Genomic DNA, 13,495 nt, shown 5'->3' with positions numbered 1-13,495 from the left:
AGACACCACCATATTCACCATCTATTCCATCTAAGTAATATCTATAATATAAAATTTTGGTTATTTATATTACAAAATAGAATTTTTCTTATAATTTTCTTTTATCACAAACTTCCATCCGCTTGTTGCTTCTACTTGTTATCTCTTTCACTAATTAATTAGATTTATTTATTTATTTATTTATTTATTATCAATTTTTTTATCTACAATTCTAAGTATTTAAAACCAACAAAGTCTGATTACATACCTACAAAAGATTATTTTGATATATTAATATTTTAAAGTAGAAAAAATTCATCTGTAACTTTTGTATTCAAAATATTCAATTTGTTTCTTAAAAGTGGTTAATTATTTCTTTTATATTTTAGTTTTATCAAAAAACAAAATAATATAAACCCAAAAACTGCAAATATCTCTATATTAATCTAATTTCTACAACATGAAATACAAGTATTAATAAAATATTCGTATCAATTTTTAACAACATTATTTATCCACATCATTTTAATATAAGGTGCTAGAAACTTTTTTAACTTCAATCAAATCTATTTATCCACATCATTTTAAACATCTTTTAAAAGAAATCAAACTTGCTTTAAAATTTTGTTTTTTTTTTGTTGTAAAAACCTATTTAATATTGATTATCTTCATAAACTACAAAAAAATTGGGATAATTGAGAATCTAAAAAGAAGATACTCAAGTTTGTAATAATCATGTATAGTTTCAAAGAGTCAATGGCATGTCATTTCAATTTCTAATTTTTTACATAAGAAGAATTGTTTTGCCTCATCCTACAATTATAATTACATTTTGACCATTACTTAGTAGTTTCACCATTGTTTCACGTCTCTTACTATGCTTAATGTCTCCTTAATAAAATAATAATAATAAATAAATAAATAAACCTTTGTTACCTTTTTCTGTCTTTTTTTCTCTACTTTCTGCTAATTGAAAACAAAGAACACAATAGTAATGAGATGGGTAATTTTGACTAACAAAGGCATAGCAAACAACCACACTTCACCAGAAATATATCACATTGAATGATTATTGCAATAAACTTAAAATACGATGCAATCCACACTGAATGCAAGAAACTGCACATGCAGCATTTCCCGCAAAGCTTGTGTGCAAAGTGAGGATTCTGCTTCTTTCCTTAATTACATTAAAACTTGTAATAGAAGAGACGTCCAAGTACACAACAATTTGTGAACACAAATAAATTGAAATGGAATTTAAATAGTAAATAAACTGGTGATCCTGTCACAAAAGAAACGTTCTGTACACTCGTAGCCTTGATGATCATGTTCAACACGAGTTTGCTGGTGGTTTATGTGGAACAGAAACGTCAGATAAATATAGGCATTTGAAATACCAAACACAGATAGAAGTCGTCCAGACGATAAGTTAATTCAGACCTTTCGTTGTGTTGGCAACAGATGCACCGTTCACAGATTTGCTTGCAATACCTCGCAACTGGAAGCAATGACCGGAGCTACCACACATACTTTTCTAAACCGAACCGACCATGAACAACCACACAAATATTACAAGTTGACTAACCAGAATCGCAGAAAAAAGATAAGGAGTCTATTGGCATTCATCCAAAAGTTCCATTCTCCTTCGCCAGGAAGAATGGATAAAAATATTGAGAATATGTACATTTTTGAGCTTCATCCTCGTTGCCCAAATGACTGCCCGAAACAATTACTTTGATTTTCATTGTTTGATGTCGGATCTCATTTCGATACTCGTAACTTACAAAACACTCTGGAACACTCACTAATTTCCTAGAATTATAATACAGATGTATTCCAGAGTACATCCTTTTCCTCATTTCTAACCCTGCTGAGAGACGACGTCTGGTCAAGGACCGAAGTAGTAGTTTTACACTACGGTCTACTCTTTGTTGAGTAGGAGAAAAAATCCTCACGTAGCTGAACCGAATCCTCAAGATGGTAATAATATGTATCAAACTACCGGCTAGTGTGTTTAAAGGTATAAGACAAGAGAGGAAAAATGATCAGCCTCCTGAGTTAAGGACATGTTTACACACTAATACATCAACGAGGCTGCTTCTTGGACTAGGGGTCTTGTAGCATGTACATGAGTCTCCGTTCTGTGATGCTCCTCCTCCCAGGGCTGGAATGTCCTCCCCTCCTCCATGTGCCGCACAAACGGAACAAACAGTTTCCAGTTTTCGCTGTGGAACAAGCTCTCGCACATTCTCAAGAAGGTAAAGGCAGCCATTGGTTCGTACTCTTCATGACAATCTCCATGCTCATTCATACGTAATCTTGATTTGCGCACTATCTGTTCGTGGGCTGAACTGTCAAACCTTGGAAGAGCATTCTCTCCAGCCATGGGAATTCCAGCTCTCCTAGTGGCTAAAGCCACTTGTCTCACTAATCCTTCTGGACTGCATGAAGCTTGTGAGGGCTGCTCGTAGTCCCGCATTTCAATACACGTGAAGTTTAGAGTAACGCCATACTTGGCGAACATTTGAGCGATAGTAGCATATCCATCTCTTGTTCGAGTGTTGTAGTAACCTGCTGTCAGTTCAGCAGCATGACTTCTTGTGCCGTAATGCCAGTGAATACCAGCAACTTTGCCTGAAATAACGGCTCCAGTACCCTTGAAAATGCCTGAAGCCGATGCTAAGAGCCGTTCGCCGTGAGCAAGAATCATTTCGGAATACCACTCCATAAAGAACTGGCCATATTCTGAGCACCATGAACCATCCCTGTGAAAGAACCCAGTTTCATCGGGCCACTGGTTATAGTTTCCAGCATCGCAAGGACCTCCGTGGCCCCAGGCAGGCTTTCCTAATGCCTGAGCATTGGCTTTCAAACTTGCAAGCATGTACTTGTCGTAGCATTGGAACTCGCCGATGCCTGGAAATCGCCACCTTCCTTCACTTTCCGGGTATGAAGGATACCGCAATTCACCAGCTGGTCCCATTCCGCATTGTATTTCCTGTGTCAAGTTGGGAGTCAACGATAAGGAGAAAACCGAGTACAATAGGGTAAAGCAAAAACATAAACAAAGCATTTCCAGAACGAATTAAAAAATGACGAATGCATGGAGTGACATTTAGAAGTGCACTAATATTAGACACAATGCTGCCAACATTCAGTAACACTACACTGAGTCAACAAGGAACACGAGACGTACGATGATGACGTCTCCAAGAAGATCTTTGAAGTTGTCTCTGAAACTCCTCATGAAGTCTGCATAGCACTGAACAGGTGTTCTCCCTTTCAGGGCTGGCACGTTGTCCGCGCCAAGGGAGATGTACTCAGCATTCCGTTTCCCTGCCTTGTCTGTGTAGGCCAAATCAGGATTCTTCTGAACCTCTTCCAAAACCCAAGGAGGCAGAGGAATACTGCACATATTGAAAACAGATCACATCAGTGAAAAACTCCCAACTCATAACTTCACTGATGTCTGTAAGCCAATTTGCGTATACCCTGATAATAGACGCATTTTGGATACAAAATTCGACGAGGACTTTTCCTACCTGCCAGAACAACACGAATCTAGCACAAAAACTGACAGACTGACAAACAAGCCGTGGACATGAGAAGCGGGCATGTTGTATAGTACTGCTACTACGAGAGGAAAACAAAATGAAAGAAAATGAAAGAAAAAAACACAAATAGAAGAGTTAAGTTGAGTTAAGAGAGAAAAAGAAACTATTACACTTACTTGCAGCTATCACCAACGTTGCCACCACACTGATGAAAGGACATTACAGCCTGCACCTTCAACCCATGCTTCCGAACCATGTCAATCAACTCGCGATATGCAGACCAGTTATAATTCCGGGGTCCTTCCTTCTCCACAATTCCCCACCATACATCCATCATGACACCTTCAACACCAGCAGATTTCAAAGCCAGCAAAGAGGCATTCAATGCACGACGCCTTTTGAGGGTATTGTTAATGTTCACGCTGTCCAAAGGGAGCATCACAAACACAGGCACACCTCCGTGAACTCCTCTACTTGTTGGTGTCTCGTGAAACGCGTGTTCCTTCCACTCGTCGGCTGTGTTGTCCCAGTCAAGCAATGATTTATGTTCTGGAAACATAGTATCCATTTGCGTATGATGAGTGGCTCTCAGCCCACCCGTGGAGTCACCCGCACTTCCTGTGTTCTTCCTCCACCATTCCTCTGAAGAGAGCGACCCAAAAGACGAGACAGACCCAGATGAGGTATGCGCAACATGTCCATCCGACTGATTTCTCTGCGAGCATGATACGCCTGGAACTGCTCTTCTCGCTGAGAATCGAGCCAATTCTACTCTACCACTAGACGAGGCTTCAGACTGCAACCTGTCCGTCAGAACATTGCCGCAGACGAACCTATTCGCCAAAGTGGCACTTCTACACATAGCGGACGACATCTTTACCCAACAAAAAGAAACTACTCAACCATTCACTGCGCTAATCAACCTTTCGCAAACCAACTTCCAAGCTGCCGCACTTCACCAAAGCCGTCCTTCAAGCTACACCCCAGTTTCGCAATCGCTAATTACAATCTCTCAAACGCCACCCCTTTCCCCCGAGATTCTCGGTTCGAATGGCTTCTCAATGCAAGTTGTTCAAAATCAGCTCACTCCTTCTCAAAGAAATCTTCCCAACTGAACAATCACATGAACCCTCTGCACTTCCTCCAATGCCACAATCATGCACAACTGCCACAAATCCCGAAGCCACCAAGCTAAAGTCGACCCGATAGCCCCTTTGCAAGGATTGTTTAGCGAGGATCCTAATCCAAACTCAGATCTCACAACTGCTTCTTATCTCTCTACACAAGGAAGGCGAAGGATGCGGAGTACGAGCGATCAAGAGGCAGAGTAGTCCGAGCAAGGAGCGGGGGGGGGGGGGGGGGGGGTTGTTCTGGAAGTGCGGTGCAGCGAGCGGGGATAAATACCTGACGTTAAGCAAGCTCGTGGATGTCGGGCCCGATTGGCAAAATCTAGCTCGCGGTCACGATTCTGACTCTGGGTTTGCCTTCTTCCTCCATCCGCGACGCTTTATCCGTTGCGTCGGGATTGCCCGTCCAATGTCGCGATGCCTGCAATCACGGCCGCTTCGCCCCTGTTCCTTCGTCCGGACGCCATGGCTTTTCCTACTCTGCGGCATCGGGGCTGGCCTCCGTTTCGCTGAAGCCGAGAAACGGATGAACAAATGCTGACATCTATGAATGAATGGATGGATGGTAGTGTAGATGGACGAAATGTATGGCTCTGGGTCCCTCGTGGCAACGGGCCTGGCAGAAAGCGTGTTCCCGGCGAGTTGTAATTTTCACAATTGTTAAAAAATTAATGATGATGATAATCATGTATTGGGTTTTATTTTATTTTATTTTCTAAAATATTAAATTTATTCACGTAAACTTCTTTTTATTTATTTTTTATTATTACTATTCTTTTTGTGTTTTGAAAATAACTGATGGATGAGGATTATTTATAGGCAACAAAATAAAACTTAGAAACAAATGAGTTTTTTTTTTTTTTTTTTTTTTGAGTAAATCAACGTAGGATGAATGTTTTTAATGCAAAAAATTTGGTACTCAAAATTCCAATATTGCTCCTTGTAGAAGAGCAGTATGGATAGGATAGCGTTACACAATACATGCATAAATAGTCTCAATGTTTTTTTTACATTATTGGTAATTAGTCTATTATTTAATACTCTATAACCATTCAAAGTATTGATGGATGATATGAAGCAATGGGGGGGGATGCCATCTTTTACCACTAAAAAAGAGACAGAATATTTTTTTAAAAAAAAAAAAAAAAAAAAAAAAAAACGTATGGGATTCAATTTTTCTATTAACTGGATTGAGTCTCCACTAATGTTTTTTTGTATGACATTCCAATGTTCTTCAAACATCAAGGATCCCAACTGATGCTTCCCTTTTAGCACTCCATAATCCTTTGAATATTCAGAATCCCAATAAAAGCATATTTGTTTCTTTTAACATTCCAAAGTAATTTGAACGCTGAGGATCCCAACAAAGAGAGGGGTGGCCACTAAACACAAATGCTTTGCAAGGTGGTCTCTAGCACAAGCTGCTTTAAATAATATTGGAAAATTATTTCCCTTTGTCCCCTACCATTCACAAGTGTAAAAGACTCACATTAATTGTGACATTCTCTCATTATAATCCTCCATTCCATTCTTCTTGTGTGATGTCCCAACTCCCATCTTTTAAAATCAAGTATAAGGAAGTCCAAATTCAAAGGTTTCCAGTCATAAAAAAAATAAAAAAATAAAAAAAATAAAAATAACATCAGGAGGGAAACCTTGTCAGCAATAGTGACACTACCCACCCACACAAAAACAAACAACAATTGCATCTTCCAAAAAAATAAAATGAATGAATGCTGAACTAATGAAATCATTTTAATTTTTCAATATCCATCACAAGCAAAATCAAAAGATTATAAGCCACAAAGGAGCTACTCCCAGTAGAAGCGTCTAAATAGGTAGGGAGCAAAGATGAGGCTATTAGAAGACCAAACTTGAAACCACAGCAGGGGACACACATGGCAATGGAATATGCCTTTCTTCATGCTTTCTCTCACTCCCTCCCTCAATCACTCACTCAGTGAGTCTGTCTGTCTGTCAACCCCACCTCCTTGGGGCTATACAGCTGTGGAGACACATACAATCAAACACAAGCACATATACACACACACACACAGAGAGAGACACAGCATATACATAGGCATAGGCATTAGGCACATAGGCACAGCTCAGGGAGGTGAAAACGGGGACTGGCTGTGCAAAGCAGGTCCATACAGCTGCACCTGTTTGGAGGGTCAGGAAGAGAGTGCATGAAAATTCAAAAAGGGGGTCTTCAGAGTCATCCAACTCCTTCTCTTCCAAGTGTTCAGTCCTCAAAGAGCATTGGATTTGCACCATCCATTCTTATACTTCAACACGAACACATGGCAGAGTTGTGGAATCTTTGATCCCACTCTCTCCCATATCTCCCCCCCCACACCCACTCCACCCAAATCCTTCTGTACCCAGTTTCAGGATATTTGTCGAATGAAGATTCTCTCTTCATTAAAATTGCAATCAGGATAGATAATTAATGATTGAATGATTTGGCTTTCTCCTTTATTGAGTGCTTCATTGGGTCCCATTTCCTAATTGCTCATCCCCCACACATTGACCATTCATTTTTCAAGTGTTTGTGATGTATTAATAGAAAGTAGAAAACAAACTTGAACCAAACAAGATGTTTCGACTTTGTGCAACCCAAGTGGGAGTTAAAACAGCTAAACCCGTGTAGCACTTAACCTGTACTACATTAACACTGAAAATGGAGAGAAGATCTTTTTGTATGTGTGTGTTTGTTTGAGTTGCCACATGGACTTTTTTGCTCCCTACACTTGGAGTCTCCTCCTCCTCTGTGCCACGATTTACTACCGCCACTATAAATATATATATATATATATATATATTTGTACAGCAGTGCAGTTCTATTGTGGCTGTGACTTTGTCATTTTTCGAACTGTAGCTTCCAGTCACATTGTTTGGGTGGATGGTCAAGCCTAGAATGTCACAAGATTTTTAGTTGCTCTTTCCTGGTCCTTCCTTGGTCTAATACATGTCTCATAACATGAAGGAATTGAGAATGGAATTTGAGTATGTCATTGCATTCTTGAGAATATTGAAAACAAAATGATATTGAGTTGAAGTGTTAGTAACAAATAAATAAGATTTTTTTGTTATCACTTATTTATCAATTATATAATTTTTGGATACACTATACCAACAAAAAATTTATTCAACTTAGATTAATTAGTTACATGTTCCTCATTCATTTATATTTACTGTGTATCTATTGTTCTATGGAATATATCGTGTTATTTTAAGAAGATGTAGGTAATATTAGCAAAGACTTTCAATTAACTTACTTTTGGTTGACAATGCTATTGTCATAGTTTTTATTTTTTTAAGAATGACTAAAATAAATATATATATATATATATATATATATATGTTTGTATTACAAAAAATATTAAATATAAAAAAAACTGAAATTTATTTAATTCTTTGCAAAAATAACAATGTTATAATTAATGATTAGTTTTAAAAAAAATCCTTTATTTCAAGTTCACTCATATATTTAAAAAATAACTTGTGCACTGAATCAAATGATCCTCCACATATTACAGTATATTTTTAAGAGTAAAAATTCAATCACATTTGATTTAAATATTCTAAAAATAATATAATCATTCTTAGTTCTGATCATTGTGCACTATTCTACCTCTTTGGCAAAACTATGATTTTAACCTTCTATATGTATACATGTATAAAAGAAGAATTTGAGACCTCAGCAACATATATATATATATATATATATATATATATAAAAAATTTTCAATAGTAAACCTCACAGTTAAAATAAGAAAAAATTGAACAAAGACCTACTGTTCATTGTTTCAATCTGGAACCCATTTCAAACGTTATTTCGTACACAATTAAACAGGTTGAGCATTAGGATCATCCTTGGTACTTCAGGCCATCCTTCCCCTTCGTTCGTCGACAAAGCGAACGAAGTAGAACGATCGTCGACCATAAATACGCAGACCGTGAGGATCGGCAGAGACCCGGCTGACGTCCGGCGCACATCCCGGCGCCTCTTCAGGAATTGGCCGCCGCGACAGCCCTTCCGATGCCCAATTCGTCCGCCGACGATGTCGACGGAGTGCACGTCAAGTTAGCAATCCCGCCGGAAAATCCAATCTTCGTTGGACGGTGTATACGTCGGCCTTACATTATCCTACGAAGTGACGAGATCCGTCATAATTGCCAGGGTTGGCTCGTCGGGGCATTCAAAGACTCATGGATGGATGAAGAATGAAATATCGTCGCTGACCTCTAGTTCAAGAGGATGGATGATTATCTATCTTTCCCATTGTTTGTTTGGTGAGTTTTAGGTGGAGAAGTTCTAAAATAGTTGTTTGCCACTTTTACGAATTAGAGCTGCGTTGGCTAGATCTGCTTTAGCTCATACGTCATAAGTGTGTTAGATAGAATGAATTGTCTTATAATTAATTCAGCTTTATTTACTTAAATCCATGTGTGTGGCAAAAAATGTGTTTCTCCGCTCATGATTTTTTTGGATCACGTTTTTGAAAGCAATTTCCAACTTTATGAACAGTGCAAAGTTGATTCATAATTCAGACACCATGTGGAAATTAATGTTACTGTTCCTACTTATGCTTTAACTTTAGTTATGTGGTGATAAATTCATATTAAATGCATATACTTTTTTATAAGAGTTTAAATGTATAAAAAATATAAATATAAACACAAATGACCTTAAAAGAAACGATATGTATATATATATATATATATATATAGAATGATAAAATTTCCATATGAGGTTTAAGATTTAGGTAATGTATTTATAAGTTGCAAATTTCATTACTAATTTTAGTACACATATGTATATGTATCTTGGTCATTTGATATACCTTAAGTAATATTCCTTGCTTACCTAATAGTATTTGTTGGAACAAGAGTCTTTCCTAAGCTAAAACTTGTATCCTTTAACTAATATTTTTTCTTGTAATTTATAAACTTTTAATCAACCAAAGTTTATAAATTAAGTTATATATATATATATATATATATCTTTATATACATAATAATAATAATAATAAAGCAACCCAATTTTTTACTAGAGCAATCCATTCTATCTTCACCATCATTGCATCCTTGCAGTCCCCATTCTTGTTCCTAACTGTTTCCTATTTTCAACCATTGCTAAGAATAAGGGTGGGGACAAAAAATGTTGGAAACAAGAGCAAGAGGCAACAGTTGAGAACATAGGAATGGTTGGGAACAGGGACAAAGAACAATAGTCAGGAACATGGACAAGGGGCAATAGTTGGAAACAAGAGCAAGGGACAATAGTTGAGAACATAGGAATGGTTGGGAACATGGACAAGGGGAATAATTGGGAACATGGACAAGAGGAATAGTTGGAAACAAGCACAAGGGGCAATAGTTGGGAACATGGGAACGGCTAGGAATAGGAATATGGTTGAAAGGGTACAATGATGGTTTAAACATGTAGAATGATGTAGAATGATTTAGTAAAAATTTGAGTCAATATAAATATGTATATATATATATATATATATATATATATATATAAAAATATTTTTTAAAAGATTAAAAAAAAATGTACTTTTCATAACCATTTTTAAATATTATAAATTTATCTAAGAATTGTTAATATCACTAATAAATAACTTGTTGTGATTTTAATTTAACATGAAAGAAGATTTTGTTCTAATTCCTTATAATATTTGTACTTTTTCCATTCAAGAACTTTAAAACCACCTTTTTATATCTTTTTATAAGTTTTTTTAATAAATAACTTAATATAAAAGTATTATTATATATTGTTATTTAGTTTATGTATCATTATTTACATAAAAAAAAGAAGATTGCATTGAATTATTTTCTTAATAAATTAATTTCTATTTATTTTTATTTTATTATTTTTAATAAAATAGGTTTATTTTAGATTTGATTTAATTTTATAAATTGGTAATACAACTTATAATCACACATTAATTTAACATAATAGTATCTTAGATAATTTAGATATTTTAAAATATATATTTTCAACAAATACTTTCTAATCTCAATTGATTCAAAAGAAATTTTAGTAACAATGTTGTTAAAGTAAATAATCAAAGCACTTCATCTACATTAATAAAATATTTAAAAACACATCAAATATTAAAATTATTAAATGTAAAATTAAAAATAATTATAATAACATCAAATTTCTACTTAATATGGTGGCTTGATTTTGATTAGATTTAATTACATTCTAAATATGGATTTAAAGATCAAAAACAGTGTCAAAAATAAGAAGAGTACAGATTGAAACAATACACTATTTAAACTGCATTAAATTGAATTATTTTTGTATTGTGTAAAAAATAATAAAAATATCAGAGTTCATCTTTTTTTTATAAATTCTTAAAAAAAAAATTGGCATAATTATTAAGACTAAATTTTTATTTGAGGTATGTTTTTTAACATCAAAATTAGATACTTTAGTAATCTTATAAGTTATTTCTTTGAATTCTTATGTATTTTCTTTTTTCAATGAAAAAATATAGTAAAAAAAATTAGTAATTTTTCCAAATTTGATAACGAGGCACAAAAACAAAGACTTATAGAATATTCAAGTCATTTTTGAAGATTGGAAGAAGTAATTAAAGAACTAGTTGTAAGAATATTCTAGAAGTGTAATTTTTTTTATATTATGATTTATAAAAGACCATCAAAACCACCATACAAGTAAATGTTTTACTGAAAATAATAATGTAAAGAAAATAAGAAATATCATAAAATTTATTTTTTATTTTTATTTTTGTTAATTTTTTTTACTTTTTTACTTTTTTATTTTATATACAATTAAATGTTTATAATTGTATAAGTGTTTAAGCAAGTAGTTTGTAGTTTTGTGTTATTTTAATTGCGCAATAAAAATATCTCCCATTTCATATACAAGATAATATTAAAATTTAGCAATTCAAGGTTAGTTTTAATTTCTTAGTTGAAGAAAAAGGTTGTAATAGAGGAATCAATTACTATAAGTGTTCATTAAATGTGGAGTAGAAAAAAATTGAATATTAGGAGGGATATTATTTTAATATCCATCAACTAATATACCATATTTGTTTCAAATTTCATAATTATATAAATGACAATATAAAATAATATCAAGAAAAATTTGCAACAAATTCAAAGGTTTAATTAGATGTTGTACCTTCATATAGTTTATTAATGTGAATTTACAGTTATCTTTTAAATATTTTAAAATATTTTTTATAATTTAGAATTTAAGATTTAATAGGATGTGGGATATAGAATTTTTAATGTTGGAATTTAAAATTTAATAGGTTATAGGATTTATGATTTCTAAGTTTAAGATTTTTTAAGAAGATTAAAATTATTAATTGTGATTTTTATTAAGTACTTTATCTTAAGAATGATATAAATTTTTTAGGTTAAATATTTTATTTACATTTTTGTATGCATAGATCTAATATATTTCTAAACCAAGCTTTAGTCCATATAGTAATCCAAAAAAAAATAAAAATTATGCAATCCACTTGAGAATTGAAACACCTAGCAGATTAAGATCTGGATTGTAAAATTAAGGCGGGATGGAAATACTTGATCCCATTAGATTTACTTACTACAATTATATAAGATTAGGCATAATAATAAAGTAGCTACTTAAGCAAAGACAACTATTTTTTATAATTAAATAGGGATAGTACAAATATGCAACAAACTTGGGTTGAAGGGACTTTTTTCTCTTTTGGTGATTTAGTAGTCCTGTTGAATCAAACATCCCATTGAGACCATTTGTGCAAACTTAATTTTTTATACTTCTCATACTTTCCTTTTTTTGTGATTATTATAATATTTTGACATAGTCCAACTAATAATAGTAGTTGGTAAAAAAACTCTTTATAATAGAAGTTCAATTTTTTTTTTTTTTTTTTTTTTTTTTTTTTTATAGAAGTTAAGTATTTTGAGTTGTGAACTAGTATCAATTCAAGGTTTTACCATCTACAGGCTTTTTAGAGTTGATCACTAAGCTTTAACTAAATCTATTGTAGGATTTAATTAATCCTAAATTGACAAAGTTTAGACTGACACACATCTATTTTACTAAAATTTTGATCAGAAGCTTACAAAAAGAAGTCTAATCTTAGACTAAAAAACATAATTTTTTTTTCTCATTTTTACTCTTATTTTTGTATGTTCTAATTTAGATAATTCTCTTAAATGGATTGTCTTTTTGGTCAACATAATGCTTAAGGGTAATAAGAGTTAACATTGACCTTGTTTGCTTAATTATATTATTAATTAGAAGAATCAATTATGGTAGAATTTCATTCCAATGAATCATACAAACATTATGAGATTGGCCTATATATCCATTTGAATGCACACAATGTCAACGTCCATCGTATAAGGTTTTGTCCTTAATAAAAATTGAGTATAACCATGTAAATAAGTGGAAAAAAAAGGTTTTTACTAAATAATTGTTTCGCTGCATGTAGATTCCCTTGTCTATTAAATTCTTTAAAAAAAAAGATTGAGATTGCATGTTCTTGTTATGTTATTGAAAACCCTAGGCTTCTCATGCTAAGGAGTCTTTGCCTTGTTTGAACGCACATAGTTCTACTCGCTCAAGCATAGTCCCTTTTGTAAACCCCAATCATAGACTGTAATGAAATCAAAAACAAAATCAAACTCCTGTGCTCTGTTCCGTGCTCTGATAGCTGTGAGCTGCTCTGTTTTCTCCACCTCTCGTCCTAACCCATCTATTCATAAACTTCTTATTTCATGATTTGACGTTGATTTATGGGTTTTGAATTTGTACTAAATCAAACGCTAACTTTTTCCAGATCGTAC

General features: G+C 33.9%; 1 protein-coding gene across 1 annotated transcript; it reads right to left on the bottom strand.

Moving 5' to 3' along the window:
- Positions 1 to 1,569: 1,569 nt before the first annotated feature.
- LOC112277431 (beta-amylase 1, chloroplastic) lies at positions 1,570 to 4,882 on the bottom strand. Its single transcript, XM_024509721.3, has 3 exons — positions 3,710 to 4,882; positions 3,176 to 3,386; positions 1,570 to 2,977 (listed from the first exon to the last, which is right to left on the bottom strand). Exons 1-3 carry the CDS (start codon positions 4,405 to 4,407, stop codon positions 2,057 to 2,059), a joined length of 1,830 nt encoding a protein of 609 aa, XP_024365489.1. The 5' UTR covers positions 4,408 to 4,882; the 3' UTR covers positions 1,570 to 2,056.
- Positions 4,883 to 13,495: the final 8,613 nt, after the last annotated feature.

This window comes from Physcomitrium patens, chromosome 25 (assembly GCF_059467195.1).
Source record: "Physcomitrium patens ecotype Gransden chromosome 25, ASM5946719v1, whole genome shotgun sequence".
NCBI classification, from domain to species: Eukaryota; Viridiplantae; Streptophyta; class Bryopsida; order Funariales; family Funariaceae; genus Physcomitrium; species Physcomitrium patens.
Note: the sequence above shows the minus strand (reverse complement) of the source record. Positions and strands in the feature narration are given on the sequence as shown.

Bases quoted from the DNA above. Each gene is read 5' to 3' on its own strand.
- LOC112277431 (XM_024509721.3), bottom strand. From the start codon at position 4,407: ATGTCGTCCGCTATGTGTAGAAGTGCCACTTTGGCGAATAGGTTCGTC. The intron at 3,387-3,709 runs GTAAGTGTAATA...CAATATGTGCAG, and splicing joins AACGTTGGTGATAGCTGCAA to TATTCCTCTGCCTCCTTGGG. The intron at 2,978-3,175 runs GTACGTCTCGTG...AACTTGACACAG, and splicing joins TTCTTGGAGACGTCATCATC to GAAATACAATGCGGAATGGG.